At 50.9% G+C, this 24670-nt stretch overlaps 3 protein-coding genes across 3 annotated transcripts; all 3 read left to right on the top strand.

Annotated features, from left to right (window-relative positions):
• The first annotated feature begins 1334 nt into the window (after positions 1-1334).
• HOXD13 (homeobox D13) lies at positions 1335-3091 on the top strand. The gene is made up of 2 exons (XM_056350377.1): positions 1335-2049; positions 2841-3091. Exons 1-2 carry the CDS (start codon positions 1335-1337, stop codon positions 3089-3091), a joined length of 966 nt encoding a protein of 321 aa, XP_056206352.1.
• A 5698-nt stretch (positions 3092-8789) lies between these two features.
• On the top strand, positions 8790-10442 carry HOXD12 (homeobox D12). The gene is made up of 2 exons (XM_056350315.1): positions 8790-9426; positions 9693-10442. The coding sequence occupies exons 1-2, from the start codon at positions 8865-8867 to the stop codon at positions 9929-9931; spliced, it is 801 nt and encodes a 266-aa protein (XP_056206290.1). The 5' UTR covers positions 8790-8864; the 3' UTR covers positions 9932-10442.
• A 5669-nt stretch (positions 10443-16111) lies between these two features.
• On the top strand, positions 16112-17667 carry HOXD11 (homeobox D11). The gene is made up of 2 exons (XM_056349997.1): positions 16112-16796; positions 17371-17667. The coding sequence occupies exons 1-2, from the start codon at positions 16190-16192 to the stop codon at positions 17604-17606; spliced, it is 843 nt and encodes a 280-aa protein (XP_056205972.1). The 5' UTR covers positions 16112-16189; the 3' UTR covers positions 17607-17667.
• The last annotated feature ends 7003 nt before the right edge of the window (positions 17668-24670 follow it).

The following is a 24670-nucleotide window of genomic DNA, read 5'->3' as shown; positions in this document are numbered from 1 at the left end:
CGCTCGGCCCCTCCGCGCCCCCGCGGCAGCCCAGCGGCCCGGGGGGACCCACCACCGCGGGCCCGAGCTGCTTAGCAAGGGCACCCCCAGCCCCGAAATCGTGTCAGCAATGAGTTTCACCTCCACGGCGGCTGCCTTTCGCCTCCCTTGCGCCTGAGCCTCCGTCGGGACAGTAAACACGGCCCCAGCTATACGCTTTTCAGAGGGCGCGGAGTTTCCCTGTCCTTCCCCGCGGAGCTGCCGCCCTTCCCAGCAACTTGTTGCCCTCCACACCTAAGCGGGTTAAGTGTCTTCAACACACAACCGCGGAACGACAGGAGCCGGCCCAGAGGGGCTGGGGCTGGGGCTGGAGTTGGGGCTGGGACTCGTCTTCGGAGCTTTCTCCATTTCCAGTTCTTCGCTCTCCTGCAATTTCCATCCCGGCTCAGCGGGAGAGTCGAGAGAGACGACAGAAGGATTTGCCACAGTCTTGGGAAGTCACCACCAGAACAGCCGTCAGCATAAGCAAACGCTGCGTTTTAACTAGGCTGCCTTACCACGACATGAACTGACACTGCAAGGGGAAAAAAGCCACATCTAATCAGTGCCAGGTTTCGCATCTTGCGCTGCGCACAGGCCCGGTGCCTTTTCCTGGCTGGTAGCAATATCGGGGGGCTAAAGGGGGGTTCTCCCATGGACCGAGAGCTCAGTGGAGCCAGGGGACCCCTTCTCCCCTATAACAAAGCCCTTTTACTCCATACATCTCCGGGAAGGAAGGAGGTGGGGAGGATGGGACACAAAGACCGCGTCGGGTTTTTCCCCCCGCCACAGACACAACAATGAGCTGGGGAAGGTCTCGCTGGGGATCCGGTCAGACCCCTGCCAGCGGCTTCAAAAGGGCCAGAGGAGGACCAAGGGTCCGCTGGCCCTTTTGAAGCCGCGGGCAGGAGGAAGGGGGGCATGAAAGCGACGGGGGCGAGGCTGGCCCGGAGGGGCATCACTGCAGCCCGCCCGCCTGCTCAACCCCTCCCCAGCGCCGGGAGCGCGGCGGGGTGGGAGCGGGGCGGCGGGGCGGGGGTGGGAAGGGGGGGGGGCGCCGTCGGTGCGGACCAGGGGGCTGCGAGGCGAAAGGGGCAGTGCGGGCAGCTGGAGGGTCACATGTTTCGGCGGCAGCCTATGAGCAGCCCCCCGGGCTGCGGCAAACTAATCTGGAGCCGGCCGCCCCCACCCACGTCCCCCCTCCCAACCTGGACTTCGTTTTTATAAACGTACCGCCAGGATCCAACCTGTTGGAGGCAAATAACCATTTGCATCATGCCCGGCCGGGGACCCAGCCGCCGCCGCCGCCGCCCGCGATGTGCAAGGCCATGAGCAAAGCAGCGAGCTGGGAGATGGACGGACTGCGCGGCGACAGCAGCGGCGGCGGCGGCGGCGGTGGCGGCGGTGGCGGCGGTGGAGCCCCCGGGCAGTGCCGTAATTTTCTCTCCTCGCCCGTTTTCGGGGCGGCGCACACGGGCCGAGCAGCCGCCGCCGCCGCTGCCGCCGCCGCCGCCTCGGGGTTCGCCTACGCCGGCGGAGGGGAGCGCTCGGGGGCGGCGGCGAGGCCCGACCCCCCGGCCAAGGACTGCCCGGGCTCCGCCGCGCCGGCCGCCGCCCCCGCGCTCGGCTATGGGTATCACTTTGGCAATGGATACTATAGCTGCAGGATGTCCCACGGGGTTGGGATACAGCAAAACGCCCTGAAGTCTCCCCCCCATGCCTCCATTGGCGGCTTTCCCGTGGAAAAGTACATGGACGTCTCCAGTCTGACCAGCACGAGTGTGCCCGCCAATGAAGTCTCCTCCAGGGCGAAGGAAGTGTCCTTCTACCAGGGCTATACAACCCCCTACCAGCACGTTCCTGGGTACATAGACATGGTCTCAACGTTTGGCTCTGGGGAACCGAGACACGAAACATACATATCAATGGAGGGCTATCAGTCTTGGACTCTGGCTAATGGCTGGAATAGTCAGGTTTACTGTGCCAAAGATCAGACACAGAGCTCACACTTTTGGAAATCGTCCTTTCCAGGTACGAGAGGGAGAGAAATGGTCTGAGCTGAACCCCCCCCCCCGCGCCTCCTCCGCCTGCCCGTCCCCTCCCCCGCCCCCCGGGCTGCAGGGGCGGCCTGCCGAGGTGGACACGCTGCACAGACACGCACAGAGCGGAGGGAGAGGGGGGACGGTGGATTTTCCTTTTTCCTTCCCCTCCCCCCTCCCCACGAGGAAACCTCACCCTCTGCTTTCCACCCCGCGGGACAGACCCCAGAGCCCCCCCGCCACCCAGCGCCAGGGCCCCGGACCCCTGTCCCGCGGGCACCAGGACGGCCTCGGGCTCCTTCTGCTGCTTCCCTCGGTGGCCGGGCTCGTACTCGCGGTTGCAGCTTGCAGGACGATGATGGCTCGAAGGCTTGCGCTCCTCTGCCTCTCCGGCTGGCGATTGACCCGGCCTCAGAGCACTTAAGAGACTACGAGTAGTGAGGGCACAGAGGCACAAACCACATGCAAACAAACCCGGCGAAACACACACCAAAGCGATTTGTGTGTGTGCGCTGCCAGGACCGACCTGCTCTCGGCCCCCCGGCCAATGCCCCCGCCGTCCTGCACGCTCGCTAGCGATGCATGCCTGAAAAGTGATGACAGTCCATCAAGGTTTTGGTGCTTGACTAACGCGCAAATAATGTGGCAGTGTAAATAATAATAAACTGTAAACAACCCAGCATTATTTATTTGCCAGTGAAAACCAGTGCCCAACAAGTATTGGTTAAGCTTTAAACGCCTGTAATAAAAATCTAATTTTTCACATAATGTCTTTTACAATAGGAGACGTTGCACTAAACCAGCCCGATATGTGCGTCTACCGGCGTGGGAGAAAGAAGAGAGTGCCGTACACAAAACTGCAGCTTAAAGAACTCGAGAATGAATATGCCATTAACAAGTTCATTAACAAGGACAAGAGGCGAAGGATATCCGCAGCCACAAACCTGTCTGAGAGACAAGTTACCATTTGGTTTCAGAACAGGAGGGTGAAGGATAAGAAACTAGTCTCCAAACTGAAAGACAATGTATCTTGATCTATTAGTTGCGGACAGTGATGGATATATAAACTCAATTTACGACCAGCTAAAGACTTTTGGAAAGACTTGAAAATATATTTAATTTTTTTTCTCCTTCCAGCGGTGGCGAAACTTCGGGAATTGTTTTCCATGAAAGTCAGCGGTTTTCTCTCAGTGGAAGGGAGTGCTGACAAATCTTGAATTATAGTTCCGTTTCTTCCTTTTGAAAATAATAATAATATTAATATTAATTATATTTTCTGTTCTTCCCTCTAGGCCAGTATAAACGATTTTAAATATGTTGAAGGGTTACAGTTATAACTTTCTTAAATGCTTAACTCTTTAGGGGTTTTTCTGTAATTTTTTTTTTCTCTGAACAACAGCCAGTGCCAAAAGTGTCAGTTTTGATTTGGTATCGTAAACTTCAAAACACGCCTAGTGGAAAAAATAAAAAATCAATCGAAAAATGCAAGAAAGCCGGAGTCCGGACCCGTGGCAGCCCTCGGCTGCTGTCAAAACCCACCGAGACCCAGACAGAATTACGAATTGCGAGGAGGGGTAACGTCTGCAGCCGGATTTTTAATTGATTTTCCGAGAGAGAGAGAATCTCTCCGAGCTGTTGCAGGACGCAAAGAGCACGGTCCCTGGCACGTCCCACCGCGCTCCCCGCTTCCGCAGGTTTGGGTTTGTTTCGAGTTGGGGTTTTTTGTTTTGATTTTTTTTTTTCCCGCGGTTTCGTTTTCAGTGGAGGGATTTCATATTGGCCGGCTGAAAAGGGAGCCGCTTGTTCCTGGGAAAGGGCGCCTGGGGCCCGGCCGGGCGCTGCGCGGAGGCGCAGGTCGGGGCGCCCCCGGGAAGCAGTTTCGGCGGGACTGATGGGCCGGCTCGTCCCGCAGCCAGGGCAGAGGCTGCCGCTACGGAGGTGTGTATAACCTGAGCAGACCTTGTGTAAAATGCCCGCTCTAGCCTATTTGTCCGGACAAGCAAAAGACTCTTGTCCTTCCTCCCACCATGGCGCTTATAAAAAGCAACTCCTGGTCGGAGAAGCAAAGTTCACCGCTAACTTTTAATTTACAAAAATAAACGGGTGTTAATTACAGAAGCAATAAATAAGGAATTTCAAAAGATGCCATAATTTATATAGGCCGGAAGGCTAGGATTTTGTCGATTTTTTATTATTTTAAACCTAGTGTGCATGTTATGATATACACAGGGTGATCAGACACGCTACTCAACTACTAGGAGAGAGAAGCGATATCCTCTCTGTTAATGTGCCTCGTCTAATTATTAAAATGTGTGTGTTCCGAACTAGTATTATTTATTATAATATACTATTGCTCTAAACACTTTGATTACCAGCGTATGTGGGTAAGACATACGGTAAGACTATTTCTCCATAAACCATATATTTTCCTTTTCTTGTCTTAAAGTCTGCTTTTACTTTGTGTTGGAAGTACGGGCTCAACTTCCAAGCTGTTAACGATGTTGCCAAACTGTTCCTGAACCATCTTTAATAAAACGACTTCTTTTCGATATGTATAAAAAGAGAGGAAGAAATTTGCCTTCTTTTTGCAGCAGGGCGTTTCGCGGGCTCCAGGGTTGCCTGGGATCTGCCCAGGGCCGCTAACAGACCGCAGTTCTTGGGAAAGGAGAGGTCGATAACAAGCGAGGCGCGTTAGAGGAGGGAAAGGCGTATACGAGAGCGCCTGGCCGCTGGGGAAGGACTTTTTGGGAGGAAGAAATGCTGCCAGCGAGAAATACCCGGGGTGGGAGGCAGGGGAGAGTCTGTCTTTCCCTTCTCCCCCTAGCCCGGCTCTGCTTAGCCGGTGCCCGGCGGCCGAGGACGGCCCAGCGCCCCGTTGTCTCCTCCTCCCCAGCCCGGCACTTGCCGGTGCCCCGGCGAGGCGCGGACGGCCCCGGGCAGCGCCCTCCGTTCGCTCCACAACGGGCTGGCTCCAGCGGGGGGTGATCTTCCGCCTCCTCCGCCTTCTTCCTTCCTCTTTCTCTTCCGCTTGCACGTTCACGACTTTTGAGGCATTTATTTTCCCCGAACGGACGCAAAAAATCCACTTCGGAGCATTTCCGATTTTATCGCGAAGTGCATTTTTGTTCGATTCTGGGAACAGAGACTTGTGGGGCACACAATTTAAGTACCGGGATCAGCCCTCCCTGCTGATGCAGTCTTGTTTTCTCTGAATGTTTTAAATTCTTCTTGCCTCCCCCCCGCCCCCCGCCCTTGGCACCACACACCCCCCACACCCCCGCACACATACTGCGGTCCTATTAATTCTGGAGAAGTTTTTCCTCCCAGCCAGTCTCCCCGCGGACGGAAGGCCGGGCACTGCCAGAGCTGCTGTATTTCCCGGCCACGGAGCCGTCGCGGGCTGTTCCCTTCCTCCTTCCAGGCTTAACCTTTGGCTTTGCCGGGCTCCGGGCTCTCAGAAGACGCAGCTTTGCTACGGCCAAAACTCCCTTCCCAGGGCAGAGGAAACGCGAACGGTGGCTGGCAAATAGGTACCAGATGGAGACGAGTCGCCTTTTAATTTCGTAACAGCATAGAGAAACATTAAGAAACAAGCAGCGACAGCCAGGAACACGGCAAGGCCAGGGCTGCGAGCCGAGGCGCAGAAAGCCCGTCCACCTACCAGTGCAGATTAAAAGGGTTTTGTAAGCCTGGAGCTGGGGCATTGACGAGCCTTATTCAGAATCCCGGTGCTCACAGCCCGGGCTCTTCCCAGCGTGTACGGACCCGGCCGGACCCCGGCGCTCCGCGGGCGCGGACCGGGGCCGCCGCGGCGCAGCCCCCGCTGCAGCCGGGCACAGCCGTCCGCCCTTTAGAGAAAAGGGCATAATGGTTCGCTTGAAATGTAGCGCGTATTATTACAGATAATAATATGTACCTTGGCAAACTGAACTGCAGATGTGCGGTGGCACAATGATGCACTGCAGGTCAGCCGGCTCGCCTGTCCGCAGCTGCCATGGAGCTTGGCTCCTGTCAGGCAGCGCGTTTCCCAGCCATGTCTGAGGCAATCCTGCCATCTCCTGGACAACCCTCGGCATAGGCAGGGGAAGCCGCCGCCTCACTTCAGGAGCCGCGTTTCTGAGTGATAAATGAGCGAGGGAGACTACTCGGTCACACGCAGAGCAACCTTCATCTGTAAACTGGAAGAATATGCCAGTGAAATTATAGCCTGTGGTCAACTCTGATGTTCAGGCCGATCCGGCTGCCTATTTAAAAAACAGCAGCAACAACAACAACAAAAAAGAGCGGAAAGGAGCGTGTGAAAGCAGCCCGGCGGCTCGCTGTGTTCCTCAGCGGTAATATTTCCTGCACAGACAGAGGCAGGGGGACACCCGCGGCATTAAAACGCCGCCCCCCCAAACCAGAAGCCGGCTGTGGCTGGAAAAAACAGCCCCGGTCCGTCCGCGGCTCCCCGCACCGCGGCAGAGGCCAGCCGCCCTGGGAACAAGATGTTTCTGTCAGTTCTTTTCCTTACAGATTTAAACATAAACATCGCTTTCCGCAGCTGTGAGTGTCTCCAGCTACTCCAGATTTTGCTTTTCATATTTTTGCGCGGTATTAATTAGCAATTACAGATGAGTTGAGCATTAATTGAAAGCTCCGTTTTCTCTAACCCCATAAAAGTTAGTTTGAAGTGTCACCTTTCTTTCCGGTAACTGGGAACTCACATCCATTCCTTGTGTTTATTACGGGTGAAAATACAGTCTTTGAACACAAAATGCTCCTTCTGTCTTCCGAGAACCGAAGATCAGAGTCAGCTTTTTCGTAAAAGACGATTATGAAAATAAACTATTACCCATCCTCTCGAGGAGGGGGGGGGGGGGGGGAAAGAAGCAGAAACCAAGAACCAAGTAAGCTAATAAGAGGGAGATTCAATTGGTAGACATAACTCAAACAATAAAAATTAAAGGCAGTGGTCAGTAATATCCTCCAGCGGTGCTTGTGTGGTCCTGTGTGGTCTAGGAGAGAGCAATCACTTAAAGATTTCTTCCAGGGCAATGAAATTACTGCAGAATTTGCCTCAATTTCCCGTTAAACAGAAAGATGAATTTGATTAGGGGAATGTCAAGAGGGACAGCGTCTCTGATCTCGGAGTAGAAATAAAATCAAGATTAAAACTATGATTAACAGGACAATAATGGGGAAAATTAACCCTACCTGTTAACTAGGTTCGAGTTTTTAACGGAGATAATGAAAGTGGCGAAGTCCGGGCATTAAAGCTTTGCTTGAAGCTGGGCTCGCTCAGCCCAGGGGAGATTCTCTTAGAAAAGATGCCGAGGACAGAGGCGCCGGGTCGGGGTGACGGATGGGCCTCCGAGGTCCCCTGCGGGGCGCGGAACCGGAGCGGCCTGGGAGCGGGGTGCCCGCGGCGTTCGGCTGCGCTCTGGTGGGGTGCGCGTCCCCGTCAGCCGCTCGGCCCGCTGCGGGTGGCTCCGGGCGCAGCGCACAGCTTGCCTCCGTGGGCAGTGCACTGTCTCCCGACCCACATGGTCTGGGACAGGACACTAGCAACCTCCTGTGTGGATGCTCACAGATATGATTTTATTCGCGCTTACCCCGGTGCTAAGGGGAAAATGGGAGAGAGAATGGAGTAACTGGGCTCTTGGTTATCTCTCAGAAAAATACGTATAACCCTCCAAAATAACACTGTAATAACACTGTAAGGAATCATTTGCTTGACAGGGGAGAAAAATTCCTCCAGCGCAACTTGGGAGATAGCAGCGGGGTACTCAGCCGAGGCTGACCCTCCTCTGCCCACCGCCGCACTCACATCCTCTCTGCTGCAGAGCAGACGCCGGCATTTTCTTTCTTGCAGTCTTTCGATTCTATCTATTTTTGATATTTATTTTTTTATCTCGGCGGGTCGCTCAAATAATTCAGTGTTGCTGCTGTTGTTATTCTCGGTTTGATACTGTTTTTTTGATTGTATTTTAAAGACAAAATAATCCCCGAATTTTAGAAGCATCGTTTAAAACTTGTCGTTTCGGAGTGAAGATGAAAGGTGAAAGGAGTAAAAAGGGAAGACGTACGGACCTAAGAGAATACTAGTTGTTAGCGTACCAGAATGACGATCCTGGTAATATCCGATCAATTAAGGTTTTAATTGCAAGCATATGAAGATGCATGTGATGTTGCTCTCAATTAAAACAAACGCGTATATAAACCAGACAAAATCCGCGTTCTGCACACGCACGCACAAGGTGTACTCGTCTGTACGTGTGCCCCAGACAGTCACATCTCCTTCCCCTCAGTGGGAAGCAGCCACCGTGGGTTATTCCCCGCCCGCGGTGCACACTCTCATCGTGGGTGCTGTTCTCGCCCCGGCAGCTGCCCGGCGCAGGGCGGCCGGCCTGGAGGGGGCTGCCAGCCGGGGGGCACGGCCGGGCCGGGGGCTGCGCCCGGCGCTGCCCTGTCCCCTCGGCAACTCTGCAAATGTTTGTTTTCCCCTCATCTTTCCGCTAGTGCTGCAGCTTTGCCAGCCAGCCCCGGCCACTTTTATAGAAGCGGAGACCATGTTTTCCCCTCCCCCTTGCGAGCTCAGTGTTTTAATATTTCAAGTGTTATCATAAGACTTTTAAAAAGGGGGGGGGGAGAGAAGAGAAAAAAAAAGGGGGGGGGGGGGAACAACTCAGTGGCTGGAGGCGGTGCTGAAATTACCGGCTTTGAAGAACCTGTCTGCAAAGTTTCGTCCAATCGTTTCAGGCTTTCCGCTTATTCCCTGTTGTAACTAAATACTGCTGTAAGAACAGCTGAAGTCCTTTGTTGGAAATGTGTGATCGCAGTCTCTACAGATCTGGCTACGTTGGTTCTCTCTTGAATTTGCAATCTCCAGATTCCTTTTATTTTCCTAATTTGCGGGCTAATGGCAGTCAATTGGCGGCTCTGCCCACCATTTCCTACCCCCGGAGCTCGATCCCGTGGACTTGCTCAAGTTCGTGCGCAGCCCAGCCGCAGAGCCACGCGTTCAGCGGCGCAGCGCAGCCTTACCTCCCCGGCTCCGTTCCAATCAACATCAGCTCCAACGGCAACAAAGAGTGCCTGGAAGACAACAATAAATATTACGCCCACGATGCGAGCTCCAAACAAGAGGAGAGATGCAGGCAGAGGCAATCTTTTGCAAATGACCCAACTGTTACTCACGCAGCCAACTTAAAGCCCGTAAAGTATGACCACTCGAGCCTGCAGAGAAGTTTGCATGGCTCGGCTGCTCTTTTTGAAGTGAATTCCTGCACTTCCAGCTTAAAGGAGGACATCAAGAATTCCGTCAACTTGAACCTGACAGTTCAGCCCGCAGCAGTCCAGTCATGCCTCAGACCTTCAGTGCAGGATGGTATGCCTTAAATATCTCGCTTTAGTTAGAGGCGACCTAGCGATACTTGTTTTCTAAGAGATGCCTGTAATTGCTTTGTAACCCCCCTGTAACCCATTCGGAGCGATAATCGCTTAATCCGACTCGGAGGTAGATAGAAATTGTACTGTCAGATGTGCTTTGCCCGATTTGCCGACCTAGTCTAGCCCTGTTGTCTTGCGGGTTTCTTGCATATTCTCTTTAATACCCAGACCTGATCCACTAAATTATCGACGTGTTTGTTGTAGGTTTGCCTTGGTGCCCCACCCAGGGGAGATCAAGAAAGAAACGGAAACCTTACACAAAACAACAAATTGCTGAATTGGAAAACGAGTTTCTCCTCAATGAGTTTATTAACCGACAGAAGAGGAAAGAACTATCAAACAGACTGAATTTAAGCGATCAGCAAGTTAAAATTTGGTTTCAGAACCGGCGGATGAAAAAGAAAAGAGTAGTAATGCGAGAGCAGGCACTTTCTATGTACTAGAGCAGAGTCCGCCCGTTCCTGCATGAACTTGTGCCCGGAGTGTTCACCCCTAGAGTAGAGCGTATTCGCGAGTGAAACGCGGGGACTGTGTGTTTTTTAACATTTAAACCAAGTTCTCGAAACGCGTAGGATCCCTGCGTAAATTGGCAGACGCTGAGTTCTTAACCGAAGTGAAGAAGACAAGCCGGACCAGCATGGAAACCTGTATTATCAGCTTTTTACCTTTCTTTCTCCATTTATATAGATTTTCTCCTACTTCTTCCCCTCTCTTTCCCCGGAGAATGAGTGGTGCTAAACTAAAATCGATTTCTTTTATCTGTATGTAAACACCATTTTTCAGCAAAATAAAGGAATAATGCCTAGTAAAGACATCAGCTCTGTGAGTCCCGGCTGCTCCCTTCATCTGCTGCCCTGCACGCCAGGGCGAGCCTGTGGCGCCGGCTTGTTTTGTGGTTTGGAGTAACCTGCTCGAGCAGCGATGGGGGAAAGTGGTTAACAAATAAACCTTTTTCTGTCTTTTTTTTTTCCCTCCCCCTTCCCACCCCCCGCTCGGAGCTGCAGATCCGGCCGCAGCCCGGCGGAGAGGGCACGTGACACCCGCGCAAGGCCCGCGCGTAACCTGCGCGGCGGCAGCTGCCGCCCCGACGGCGGGGGCGCGGGCCCCGTGTGCCCGCCCGAGGGGCCGCCGCCCCCGCCCGCCGCCCGGGTTGCTCCCCGCGCACGGAGGAGAGGATCCCCTCTCGGGAAGGGGCGCCCCGCCGGGCCCCTGCCCGCGCCATGCGCCAGCCGGGCCCCGGGGGAGCGCGGGGTCCCGCGGTGGCAGAGGGGACCGCGGAGCCGGGCGCCGGGGCTGCCCCAGGTGGCCGGGCCGGGCCCTGCCCTCCCAGCGCCGCTGACTTTGGCCTTGTCCAGGCGCTGCCCCAAACAAACAGGCAAAGGGGAGCGGGCGGTGCCGAGGCCGCGGTGGGCTGGGGCCGGGGCAGGGGCCCGGACTGGGGCAGGGCTGGGGGCAGCCGGGGCCCCCCTCTCACCCCGAGGTGCTGCGGGCGCAGGAGAGGGGAGAGCCCGGAGGTTTTGGTGGGTTTGATGATTTTGTGAGACCGTCCCCATGGCCGTTTCCGCAGAGGTTTTTACGAGGAAAGAGGGGAACGCTTTGGGGTTTTTTTTTCACCAGACATAAACCTCAGAGGCTAACCCAACCAGAGGGACTGGGAGCGTTGCCCAAGCCGTTTGATTATTGGTTTAGGACGAGAATGAAATCGATTTTCCCCGCATGTTGCTGACAAGGGTTTCTCTGCCGGGAGCCGCCGGCCTCTGCAGCACCCGAGCAGTCAGGCTGGCCGGAGCGGCAGAGCCAGGGGAAATGGTAGAAGATACAGCCTTGGTCTGATACTTCAGGAAATAAATAAATAAACAAACAAACAAACAAATAAATACAAACTCACTGAATTTTAGGTCCGGATTAAAACGCGTTTTGGCTGCGATTTCCACCTAAATCTGTTTCTAATGGCGAGGAGTTTCCACACCCAAAACCTTGGGTTGCCTCTCCCAACAGCGACAGTAACTGCGCTGGCGGAGCCTGCGTTATTCGCTGGTATATAAAGTAAGCTCAGTTATGGTTGTTCGGGGTGTATGCCACAAGGCTGAACAACCACAAGGAATGGCACAAAGCAGCTACCTATTTACACGGGGCTATTGCCTTCCTGAGGGCAATAAACTCATTATTTCATGAAGAGACATATTTGAACTTTGCTCCTACCCACTCATGCAAGTCCTGCTCGCAAGGGCACAGTGGTCCAGATGACTTTGGAGGTAAATGCCGGATTTCTAGGCGGCTAGAAGTGCAGCCATCTTCCCGAAAGCTTTCCAGAGACCCCCAAAGGTAACGCTCGGGTGGTGTTTCGGGAGGGAGAAGGAAAACCAGCCCAACTTGGAGGCGCATTTCTCGCCGTCCAGAATGGCCACTCTTGCCGCATTGCCCAAGGCAGACAAAAACCTACCTCGCTCATGGCGGGGTGACCGCCAGTGGAAAAGCAGGGGCGAAGCAGCACCGGGTGAGGGCTCCCCGAGGGAAGGGAATGCACACCTAGCCACCTACAGCCAGAGGCATCACCCCTGGGTCCCTCCAAATCTTCGAGGCGTTCAGCCCCTGTGCTGTGCGCTGGCGCATTGCGGACAATAAAAGTCTCTTCATTCAGTAGCATTTCCCTAATTAAAAAAACTAGAAGCAATCCCAATGATGCAAGCCAGGAGAAAAGCAAAACCCAGATAAAGCCCCTTTTCTTATTCTCTCCTGGAATACTATTCAGCCGGCTACAGTCCATGAGAAATGGACCCTTTATGCCGTCCTTCCCTGTCCTAACCCGCCCCAGTAACACCAGTCCCTTTATTACTTGGGTGATGTGGAATCCGAACAGGAACCTCGAGTGAAGAGATGTGAAAGGCAATGTGTTATTTATTAAACGTATCTGATCCATGACGATGGCTCATTGTAAAGCTTCTAGTCTAAATCGCCCACGGAAGGAGAAAAAACAGAGGAGGTAGGACCAAAACTGCGGTGTGATGCGAAAGTATGTATTGCGTACCTCTGTGCGTGCCTGTATGTATACAGATGCACTTATTTCGGCAGCGACCGTTGTGTATAACCGTGTGTGCGCACACACACAGACGTACGTATTTGCGGGCTCCTACTGTGCATAGACACACAGGCGGTAGAAAATGGTGCACGATTTCACGCGTGCCCATGCTCCAGGTTTCAGCCGCTCCTCTGGGGCAGCGGGCGACGATAGTCGTTCTGGGCGTGTGGGGTGGCACACACACGTGTGGCAGAGCTGCAGACACGGGGCGCGCCCCGCCCGTGCGGCTGTGCCTGCGCGCACCCGCCTGAGCCGCCCCGTGGGCACATGTGTGCACACGCGTGTGCGACACGCCGAGTGGGCGTGCAGGAGATGCACCCGTGTGAAGCTGATGTACCCCACGCCCTACGACTGGATTATTTCGGGTGTCCTTCCAGCTGTATTTTGCCCCCTGCCCCGGCTTCGTGTGTGCATTCGGTGCGGGGGGGAGCAACGGGCACCCGCCTGCTGCTCCCACGCTCGCGTCCCCCCGCAGCATGCAGGCGACCGTCCATCCCTTTATTTACTCCAACATAAACATCTTTGCATTCCTACCGCAGCCTAAACCTGGTAAAGCCCTTTCGAGGGGGGTGGTGGTTCTCCATTCCTCCTCGTTTGATAAGGCTGCGAACGCAACTCGGCTTGTTGGGAATGGCTCTGGATGCCTTTGTGCTTCCTAAAAGAGCATAAATAATTAAAGTTTGGCAGGGAGGAAAAGCTTTCTTGCAGAACTGTAGTGGCAATAAATGAAATGACTCAGAATCTCTTCTCCAGTCGGTTTTTACGAGAGCTGCCAGACAGTGTCTGTTCACGTTCTCCAGATACTAGGGGCGCCATAACAAAGTTAAGGTCAAGTTAGTGTCTTATCTTGGGTGGCACAAAAATACCGCATCTTCTCCAGCCGGACTGGGTATATTTTAAAACCCGACTGTTATGCAAGTCGCCTTAATTTCCACGGAGGGCTTTTGGAAATGTCACTTGGACCTGAATACTCGGTAATTCCAGGCAACGGTTGCAGATGTTTCAAGACGTCTAACGGTAAAGTATTCGCCTGACTGTACATTATGTGCATTTGTTTCGATGCTATCTAATCTCCGTAAGGGGGGGAGAAGAAAAAAAAAAAAAAGACATGGAGAGGGGATATGGAATGTTCAGAGCTGGGCTGGGAACAGACCCCAGGGTGAAAATGTTCTGGCAGGCGGGGACCCCCAGCTCTGCCTTATTCCGACGGGGTCTCTGCTGCGATACTGGTCTCACATTCCCCAAATTAGATCGCTTTTTAAAGGACTGTTTCCTAAAAGGGCTGTTTTCGTATTAACAAATCGTCGCCATGTCTTTGAACTTGAATTAGTTGAAACTGGTTGGCTCCTGCGCCAAAATTTAATTGATGCTAGGCTTGCTGCATCGAAAGGAAGGTGAAGGATTCTGGCTAAGGCGTAATTAGTTGTTTGAACGATAAAGAAAATGAAGCTCCATAGGTTCCCAGAGCCATCTCTCTGGATGAGATAGGCGATCAGAAAGCTGGGGGCACAATCCAAACGGATTCCTGCCCTGCTCTGCTGCAAGCTCAGGGTGGTAAGTGACACAGGAGCCATTTTAACTGCGCAGGCATAATTTTTTGGTGGTGGTTCATGTGTTGCAGCAGAATCGAGAGGGCTCGAAAGTTACCGATAAAGGAATGGTGGTTTTGTGCTTTGATATCTAGTGATACCTTGTGAGAGTCTGTCTGCTCTAGGGAGCGATGTGTGGCGTTCGGGGTGATTTGCGAGCGAGGCACCAGGGCAAAAATGACCATACTGTACAAAGAAAAGAAAAAAAGGGAAGAAGGGGGAGGGAGGGAGGCATGAATTTCATCTTATCTGCCTGTCTTTGGTCTTTTGCTTTTTAGAGAGGGCAAGCTGGGCTGCGGTGTGGAAGCCCCTTGGGCAGCCCTCGCCTGCTCTGGGGGCCGGGGGAAGCAGGAGGGGCCGTGCCGGTGGCAGCGGCGGCGGCGGGGCGGGGGGCAGGGTGCGGGGCGCAGCCCGGGCTGCGGGGCTCCCGCCCCCGAACCTCTCCGTGGCGCGGGGCCGGGGGCGCGCAGGAGGCGCCTGTCGCAGAGGGGCCGAGCCCTCCACGGGCACCGCCGCCTCGCAGAGCCGGGAAGCCCCCGGGCCTTCCCCCCCTTTGCCCGCGGCGCTCTGGGGCCGGTTCCCTACCTGCCGGGCTCTCTGCTTGCTGTGGGACTTGGAGGCTGCCTTTCTGGAGGGGGTCTGGGGCCTGCCGCCGGCCGGGGCGCCCGGGGATTGCCCAGTGGCAGGGCGCGACCCTGCTCGGCGCGGAGAGCTCGCCCAGGCTTCGGGTTTATTTGGAGAGCGGCATGTGGCGGGGCTACTCTGGCTATGCTGTACAGTGGCGGAAAAAAGGCATTCCCATAGAGAGCTGGCACACGATTCTGGAATGAGGAATTGCTCGAGCATAGGGCTATTGCTGGCGCGTATTATTTATTCTCTTCTCTTTTCAGCCTTTGTGACCCGGTTTGTGCTTTTCTATGTAAAATCATATTTCAAGGGGAAAAAGAAAATTGGCGAAAATGAGCCCTCGAAGGCAGGGCGGCCGTGGGGCTGGCGGCTGCTGTGCGTGTCGCCCGCTCCCAACCCTGCTTTTCCCTTCCAAGGAAAATGAACATTTTGGTGGGAGTTGGAGGCAGGGGAACAGAGGTCACTTTGTGTGCTGCTCTGCTTCCCGAGGAAACCGTGCTTGGTGGACTTCTCTTCCTGCCCTAGCCCTTTGCTTTCCAGAAAAGCCCGAAAGTGTCTCCCTTTCGTAAAGCCGGCTACTGGGAGATGTTCTGTGTGTGCATTTCCCAGTTCACTTTGTCTCTGGCGCCCTGACACAAGCGCGCAGTGTTTGGGCTTGGAAGCGAGGGAAAATGAGGTGATCGGGACTCAGGCTTTGAATTTCGTGACCGGTTTTGATGCCAACTGTGGATTGCTGGAGCCGGGCGGGCAGATCCACCCGTGCGCTCGGGCGTGTGAATGGGACTTGGCTTTCCTGAGTGAACCATCACCCGCTCATCATCTGCGTGAGCGGCGGCCAGCGAGCATCGCTCCCTCTAACGAGGAGCGATCACGCTTCCGAGCCGAGGGTGCTCGGCCGGGAGCCCACGCCCCGGGGGCTACCTTCCCCGACGTGGCTGTGTCCCCCCCTCGGTGCCCGCGGAGGGCCGGCGGCCGGGCGGGCTGGACGGCGATGCGGGCGGGGGGCTGCGCGCCGCGGGGCTCCGCGCTGGGCTCCGGCGGTGGGCAGGCGCCTGCCCGGCCCCAGGTGATTAGCCGCACCACCTACGTGTATCTCATCGCCTGGTGAAAGGATGAGGGGGAAAAACGGCTATATTTGTACAAAGGCTGCACTCGTCTCTCCGTGCTGGGAGGGCTCTTTGGAGAGATCTTAGGAGCCTTTCCGAGGGGCTGATATAGATATAAGGACATTTCTACATCGCGTCACGTGACATAATTACCACTAGAATCAATCAAGATGAATTGCACGTCAGCACACGGTGGGGATTTTTTCTTAGTTGATCCTGTCCAAACCCTCTTGTGCAATAGATGGATCTTGTTCAATGCATTGAAGCCTCCTGGTTGCTTGCAATCGCAAAAAGGAAGACATGACTGAGTTTGACGATTGCAGTCACGGCACATCCAATATGTATCTGCCAGGGTGCGCTTATTACGTCTCACCCTCAGATTTCTCGACGAAACCCTCTTTTTTGTCGCAGTCGTCGTCCTGTCAAATGACTTTTCCTTATTCTTCTAATTTACCTCATGTCCAACCTGTGCGCGAAGTAGCATTCAGGGAATACGGATTAGAGCGCAGCAAATGGCAGTATAGGGGCAGTTACGCTCCTTATTACTCAGCTGAAGAGGTGATGCACAGAGACTTTCTGCAGCCTGCGAACAGGAGGACGGAAATGTTATTCAAAACGGACCCTGTCTGCGGCCACCACGGACCGTCTCCCGCCGCCTCCAACTTCTACAGCTCGGTGGGGAGGAACGGCATCCTGCCGCAAGGCTTCGACCAGTTTTACGAGACAGCCCCCGGACCCCCGTACCAGCAGCACTCCGAGGGCGAGGGGGACGCGGACAAGGGCGACTTGAAAGCCCAGAACAGCACTTGCAGTAAAACACCTTCCAGCCAAGAGAAGAAAGTGACACCAGCAAACAGCGCCGATTCCCCTTCTGGTGAGGCTGTTGCAGAGAAGAGCAACAGTTCAGGTAGGTATCAGTAGTAAATTGGGGGCAAGAGTACAAGGCCAACACTTTGTCAAGCCGCATTTTATGTGCAATTTTATAAGCATCCAAAGGATTTTATATATCCTATAAGATTTCCTTTACCGTTGTAAAGCGTGTTTACGATAGGAAACCAATTTAGGTGGGCTTAAGGTATTCTTGGAAGAGGATATTAATTGTTATTAAATTGTTCATTTGGCGGGGGGGAGACGGGGAGATTTCACAGGTAGTGCTCAGAGCTGCCGTCGGTTTGGAGCTTAAGATCTTCGTTTGTTTGTGGCGGGGGGGTGGGTTAGAGGAGTTTGAGAAACTTGGATTTTTTCCAGCCCATTTAAATATCTCTCTGTATTGCTCGAAGTGCTCTCTTTTAAGGAGAAGTTGGGAAATATTCGCTTTTTCACTAAGTCACCCGGAGAGTAAAAGCCCCGGGATTTTTTTTTTTTAACTGCTGGAGGGCTGCTTTCCAGGCAAGGGGATATTGTCAAAGCCTCTGATCTCTTCCTAGCTGAGCATGTTCGTAGCAGCAGTATAAATCAGTTTCTTCTCTCTTGAATTTCAGCAATTCCCCAACGATCAAGGAAAAAGAGGTGTCCCTATACCAAATATCAGATTAGAGAACTGGAACGGGAGTTTTTCTTCAATGTGTACATAAACAAAGAGAAAAGACTGCAGTTGTCCAGAATGCTTAATCTCACTGACCGGCAAGTTAAGATATGGTTCCAGAATCGAAGGATGAAAGAAAAGAAACTGAACAGAGATCGACTCCAATATTTCACTGGGAATCCCTTGTTTTGAAAACAAAACAAAACAAAAAACCAAAAAGAAAGGAAAATATCTAAAAAAAGAAAAAAAGAAAGGGAGAAGAAAATAAAAGGAAGAAAGAAGAAAAACAAATAATATCTCGGTCTCTCTGACCTGCCATCTGAACGCAAAAGTAAATTGGTTTACATGACACATCCACCCTGCGGAACTCAAAGTTTCATTTTCATTTGCAACTCCACACACTGAATGGCCACTGGAGATTTCGGGGCTTGGCGGAGCAGATTCCTGATAAGGGGAAACTAGGGTAAATCCAACTGTCCACTCTCAAGTGTTTCTCGCCAAAGGTGCTTTTTTTCCTCTCCCACAGTACCAGCAATGGACCTGCAGTGTGTCTGGTAGTTTTTGCTTACAATTCATTGAGTTCGGGGGGGCTCTGTTGTTGCTTTTGAGTTAGGATAACACTTTCCTCCCTTTAAGTGAATGCGGTTTATTTAAGAGATGGTAAATGTACGTTCGCTATATATAAAATATATATATATATGTTTCTATTGTCATCCAAAAGCATGGGCCACTGTCTTTTTCATGTGAATAAATGGTTTCTAGTAAAGTTAAGGTTATAACTTCCGTGCACTGTATGGATTTCCATCTCCGAAGGATCCTAGCGTTTCCCGGGCTAGAGCCAAGTTCAGTTAAATAATAACGGGAGGAAGCCTAGTCGGGTTATTTAAAATGCATTTTAAAGAATAGTTTAGATGCCTAACTCTCCCTCTGTAGGTAAGCGTAACCTTCCCTGCTCGCTGTGAGGCAGAGCCAACATGGCTGTCTGCAGACCATCAGTTCTGATGGTGCTACAATTACTATAAACAACGAAAAGGGCTTTTTTTAAAACCGGTCAGGCTCCCGAGCAGCCCAGGACCCCCAACGCCAATGACTATTTACGTGTTAGTGAGGAGCAAGGCAGAAAGACCGAGGGCTCAGAGCGAGGCAGACAAGAGGGAGCTATAAACAATTGGCACTGGGGGGGAGGGGGGGCGGGAAAAAAAAAGGGGGGGGAACTTTGGAGGCAGAGGGGTGGATCTCTTAAATATCGTCCCTCGGTGGGGCGAGCGGAGCGCGGCGCCTGGCCGGGAGCGCAGCCGCGGCCGCGGCGGGCCCTGCGCGGGGACCGGCATCCGCCGGAGGTCCGCTCCGCTCCGCGCCGCTTTATCTTGCGTGACCTGGCTGGGCTGTTTACAAAACCTTGAACTGTCTAGACAACACCATAAAACCCGAGGTTCTAAACAGCTTAATTGGGTTATATTATACACCTTCTGGTGGGTGAAAAAGAGATTTCCGCAGTGTGCAATAAAGGCGAGGAGTGAGAGAAGAATTTGCCTTTTTTGAATAGGACGAAGCGGCTCTAGCTACACTCGCACGCAGGGAAGGCAAAAGTGCCTAAATAAGTCAGGAAAAGCCCGAGAATCCAAAAAATGGAGAAATAGAAGCGGAGGGAAGCATGACTAAAAAAAATTTTTTTAAACCCTTTAGTAAGAAAAACATAAGTGTATGCCTTTGAACTTCCAAAATGTCAAGGTCATCACCTTTAACCTTTCTGAATAATTAGGCGCCTTAAGGTTCCTCTGTTATTTTCAACCACCACCCACTCTCTCGCTCGCTCGCTCGCTCTGTCTCACTCCCTCCCTCCCTCTCTCTCTCACACACACGCACAACCACACACACACTTATTACCGCATAGCTGGCCATATTAACAAATGCATCATAACGCAATGAAAATCCCAGCTGGGTCGAGGTGAGCTTTCCGCGGCGTGCGGGGAGCGTGCCCCGCTCCGGTCCCCGCCAGCCGGAGCACGGCGGGCTCCCTGCTGCCCTCACCTTTCTCTACCGCGCCCCGGGAATTCGCCCCAAATCTCCGTATTTTCTTAGCTCTTAAAAAAAAATGTTTTTTCGCTAGGAGGGAAAAGAAAAAAAAAGCGTGGGCTGTAGGAAATGCTTCGTAATTGAGGGAGAAAGATGATATTTCTATGCAGATTTCTGCGGATGTGCGTTTCCCCACAAAGCCCATTAATTAGAAACGCACGAAGTCGCGGTGAATTTCTCACAGCATTTCGGCTGACCTTATAGCAAAATTCTTGCGTTTCTCCCGAGCCTTAATCCGCAGGGCGAGAACGAGTCGTTTGATTTTCTGTTCCCTGCAGTGCTTTAACAGTCTATCTCAGTGGATTAATACGCCTTTAAAATGCTAAGACACCGCAAAAAAGGGCCGCGGAAACCGAAACACCCTAGCATTAATCTTGCATAAATGCTCAATGATAGCAGTGTTAAGTTTCTATTTAAAAAGAAAGGAAGAAACCCATGACTGAGAGCAAACTGAGCTGAGGAGAAGGACCTGGGAGAGGAGGACATTTCCCGGTGCTTGGCGGCCCGCGGCCACAGGAGGGCGCGCCCATGTGCGGTAATGCCCGCAGCCGTCCTCCCGGCCACGTCTACTTTCTCTCCTAATAATAATTCCACTGCTAATAAAATATCTAATATATAAGTAACGATAAGATTTCAGGGCCTTCCAAATGAGAAAATAAAGCATCAAAAAGATTTATTAAACAAATAACCCATAACCGTGACGTGCTGGAGAAATATGCCACTTTAAAAGATTTTTTTTTTTGGTCGTAATCTTTTATAATGCATCCGAGCTTTTAAAAAAATCCCATAATTTTAAGAAAGAAAAAGACCCAACCCAGTGTTATTCAGAATTCGTTCCCTAGAACGAAAATCTATTTACTCCTTTAAGGACAGCCTTAACGCGGATGGAACAAAAGTAATATAAAACCCAGGCGTTTCCACAGTTTATCTTCGATTCTTCTTCGAGGCTTTTCTTAAATAAACCTCTAGGTACAGAAAGCATAATTTTAAAAACATATTTTATTTAAAGACGAGATTAACGTTAGATCCTGAGAGTGCTTATTTTTTTAAAGGGAGACAGAGAAACTAAAGCGAAAAGAACATCTTTTTATTATCCGAACATCACCTTGCCAAGGCATTGCTGAATGTAATCCCTTTCCTTAAAAGTACTATGGAGATCTATTAAAATGAAACTAGAGATTAGAAAATTAAGGTGAAGCTTATGGATTTCCTGGACGCTCTCCAATGACCGAGCATGTTCCTTTTTTCTGGTTTTCTGTTTTATTTTTTTTCTCTAGTGCGCACTTTTGGTCAGATTTTGAAGAAAGAAAGGGCTTCGCTGCTTTCTGCTTATTCGCAGAATTCATCGAAATCTGTTTCACGTTGGCTCAGCCATATTCCGCATTTTTTAAAGCCCCATCTCTCGTGCAAGCATTTGTTGGCACTTTGTCTGCTGGGCTGTTGGGTTGGTTTGGGTTTTTTTTTTAGAAGTTCATTGTTAACACTTTCCTAGAAATAGCCTTTCCGTCGGTAATAAAATGGCATTGTACAATCCGAAATCCTTGAGATCCCTGACGCCAAAGGTAGCCTTTGCAGGCGCAGCCGGGTCCCGAAGGAAAATCCCCTGGTCTCTCGGTGGAGATACCCGTTTCGAGAGGGAAACGTTTAGCGAAGTTTTTGTGTGTGTTTGTTTTTCTTGGCATGCGAGTGCTCCTTGTGAGAGCCCACACCAACCCCAAACCCATCAGGCATCATACGAGGTGCTGTAACCCCTCGCAATTACAGTGAGGCCGATCTCAGCGAACGCGAACGAGGGATGGGAGCCAGGGTGTGTTGTTAATTAAAAAAAAAATATACCGGAATATGGAAACGTCGCTTTCGTCTTTTTCGGATCATCATGTAAATGTGATGATTCTGTGCGAGTCTATACCCTCTTCTGTTCTTCGGGGTTTTTTATCCCTTTCTCTGTTTTATTCCTTTAGACAGAAAAGGCTGTGAGCTATTTCCAAATGTCCTGGGGCTTGTCCTTTAAGGAGAACGAAAAGGGCATTTGCTTATTTTCTGATTAAAATGCTTCAGGAATCTGCCGAAGGACAAATGTGCAGTCCAAATACCGAGGCTGAGGGCTGCATCGGCGACCAGACTACACGCTAAAATCTCATCATACCAGATATACACTTCTGTGTGCACAGAAATATAGAAATACAATAGAGGAAGAGCTGAGGCTTCGGGCGAAGCTGGGAGTACAGTCAGTGCTACAGTGCGATCCCCACGCTCAGAAATAACACCTTTGAAGGAATGGCCAGCATGCTCTTTTGTTTATTCTATAAGCTTTCATATTTACGAAAAGGCATAATATCATCAGTATGCCGTCCCGTCCCCCAGCCCCCAGCCCCCCGGGCCCTTGGTCAAAAAAATCCGGGGAATCTGAACCTCAGCCCAGACGCCGACTCTTTCTATGAAAATATGGTACATAGAAATCTGGGCAACGTGACAGTTGTATTATTAAAAGAAGAAAGGAGACAATATCGTGGCCAATTTTTTTCCCCCTTAAATAAAAACTATTCTTCAATCTCCCTGCAATATAACAGCGTGGCATAAAATATACAATCCGCGCGTTTAAAGACACCCTAAATCGAGTAAATGAAAGGAATTTTACTAAAAGCTTCCTGGGTTCCAGCCTGTTTTAAAAATAAGATATTTCTCGCAATACCTTTGTTACTGAAGGCATCTGCAAAATATCTAGCCTCTTTCGTACCTCCCTCCCATCCCCCTCCCATAATGAGACACAAACACAGCAAACTGCAACTATGAGAATCCTCAGCACAGCCGAGACAAAAAAATAATCGTATCACCAGTAATAAGGTTTAGGAAGATAAGGCGGTGAAAATTAAGCCCTGCTGCTACGTCTGGTAACCTCCAGTTTTTAGCCCATCAAACCTGACATTTGCTAGAGGAGAAAACTGTAATGTCCACCTATGCTTTATTACAAACAGTAATTTACATCTGCATGGACCCATTGGTTGGTTTTTTTTTTCCTCCCCCCCTTCCTCATTCGGAAAAATATGGGGCTCTGGGAGCAAAACCTTTATATTAATGTAGATTGTATATCTCATTTATTGCACAATATTGATTTATTTATTAATGTTAATTACTTGATTCCATTTTAATATGATTTAAAACAAGAGTGACATTAAATGCCCAGAGCCTAAGTCCCCAGTTCCCCAGTGGCTCTCGCATGTTTATTCAACTTCTATTTACATCAAACTTAAACTTTCCTACTGTTCATTTTCAATAAAAAATTGCTGCCCGTTTTTAAAAACCCTCATGATTTATCGTGAGCGAAGGGTCTTACGGAGCCGTTTGCCAGTCCCGAGTACGGTATTTAAACAACCATCATCTGAGTTTCCGTGTAGTGACATGCAAGAAATTCATATTTTCAATTTAAAAAATCAAAGACCCCTCATGTCTAATCAGGAGCCAAGAAGGCAGCTCCTCCAGCACCAGCGAGGCTGGAGGGGAAAGCAGCTCAGCATTTGCTTATTGTTTTAACTTTACTGTTGGGCGAAACCCGCTGCAAACCTCTGGGCTGATACTTCAGCTGGGATATTTCTGGGACCCCCTTTTCTTAAAGTGTAAATAAAGATTATGAAAGAGCCATTTGATGGGCATAAAATTCCTGATTAGATTTAACAGTCAAGTCTTAAACTGCGTCAAGGAAAATAGTATTTTGTTTCTTTAAACTCTGTGGGTTGTCCGGGCTGTTGTTGAAGAAGAGGAAATTGCTAGAAAGCGAGGGGGGGAACGCCGCGCTCGGAGGGAGCGTCGTGGGCTCCGCCGCAGCTTCTCTCCCGGCGCAGGCGAATCTTAGCAATGGCTCTGATCATGATCTTAAACAGCATCTCGCCGGAGCGCCCGTCTCCCTGCTCAACCCTCGGTGGCGGTGAAGCGTGCCCGGAGAGGGCAGGGGGCTGCGCCGGGCGCAGGGGATGCTGCGAAAAGATCTTGAAGGCAGCGAATATTACGAAGGTAATATTTAAACTCTCCGGCAACCCCGAAGCTGGAGGCTGCAGCTATAAAAGACACTGGCTCTTAACCTGACAATGATGTTGTATTTGAACAGCTGCGATAAGGTTTTAAAAGGTCTGTCTCATTGCCACAGCGAAATTTTAAACAGGGTTATTGTTTCCAGCAATGTAAAGTGTACGGTAAAGTGCAAAACGTCCAAACGCCAGGAAACAGGGGAAAATTCAAATCCATCCTGGTGGAAAACGCATGTTTGCAGCTGGGTGAAAGGCGCATTTAAATTTTTAAAAATCTTTTCACGTGCTGCCTGCTCTTAGGGATCTGAAAGGGTGTTTTGATGGTGGAAAGGCCCAAAATGAACAGGCGGATGAATCCGAAACAAAAATTATCAACAAGTTCACTTTGTCTGGATGAGAGTCCTTGACAGCATTAGTCCCAGATAAGAAATACTCCAGTTTGAAAACAGGGGGGGAGGGGGGGGGGGGGAGGGGGGGGAAGGAAAAAGTAATAAACAGTTTGTACCATCACTATTTAAAATGTAATAGCTGCGGGTGTAAATATGGGTACGAAGTGGGGGGAAAACAGTAAAACACCTTTAAAATGTTGGGACAGAAAACTCTGATTTGCCAGGTAGACAGTTACTGTTGCCTTCGGTATTTTTTTTTTCTTTTTATAATACAGATGCATTTTTCATTCTTAAAAAAAAAAAAAAAAAAAAGGAAAGAAAAGGAAAGGAAAGGAAAAGTTGCTCGAAGAGTTGCAGATATGATTTGCTGTATGTTTTTTAATGAGCAATACTACAGAAGGAGAAATTATCTTCATGGTGCTTTCAGTTTCCAGGGCAAGTGAAACCCCCACTTTTTTTCCCAGGCGGTCGGGAGAGAGCATTGTAAAATAATTTTAGGAATGTAGCTTCCCTATAAAACTCGAGTTATGACAAAAGTCTAGCTTTTAATATTTGACGATTTGTGTTAAAACAAAAATTGACCTTCTCGGTTAGCAGCGAGGAAAAAAATCAATAGTATAATTTTCAATAATTCATAACGCGAACGCCATTATGCTAAATCTTAACTATTAATCTTATCCTTTACAAAGTCTCGATTGATTTGTTAATAAAATATCTTCCCGTGCGCGGCAACAGAGGGTATAACTCTTGAAAAAGCTTCAGAAGCAAG

Source organism: Falco biarmicus, chromosome 8 (genome assembly GCF_023638135.1).
Source record: "Falco biarmicus isolate bFalBia1 chromosome 8, bFalBia1.pri, whole genome shotgun sequence".
NCBI classification, from domain to species: domain Eukaryota; kingdom Metazoa; phylum Chordata; class Aves; order Falconiformes; family Falconidae; genus Falco; species Falco biarmicus.
Note: the sequence above shows the minus strand (reverse complement) of the source record. Positions and strands in the feature narration are given on the sequence as shown.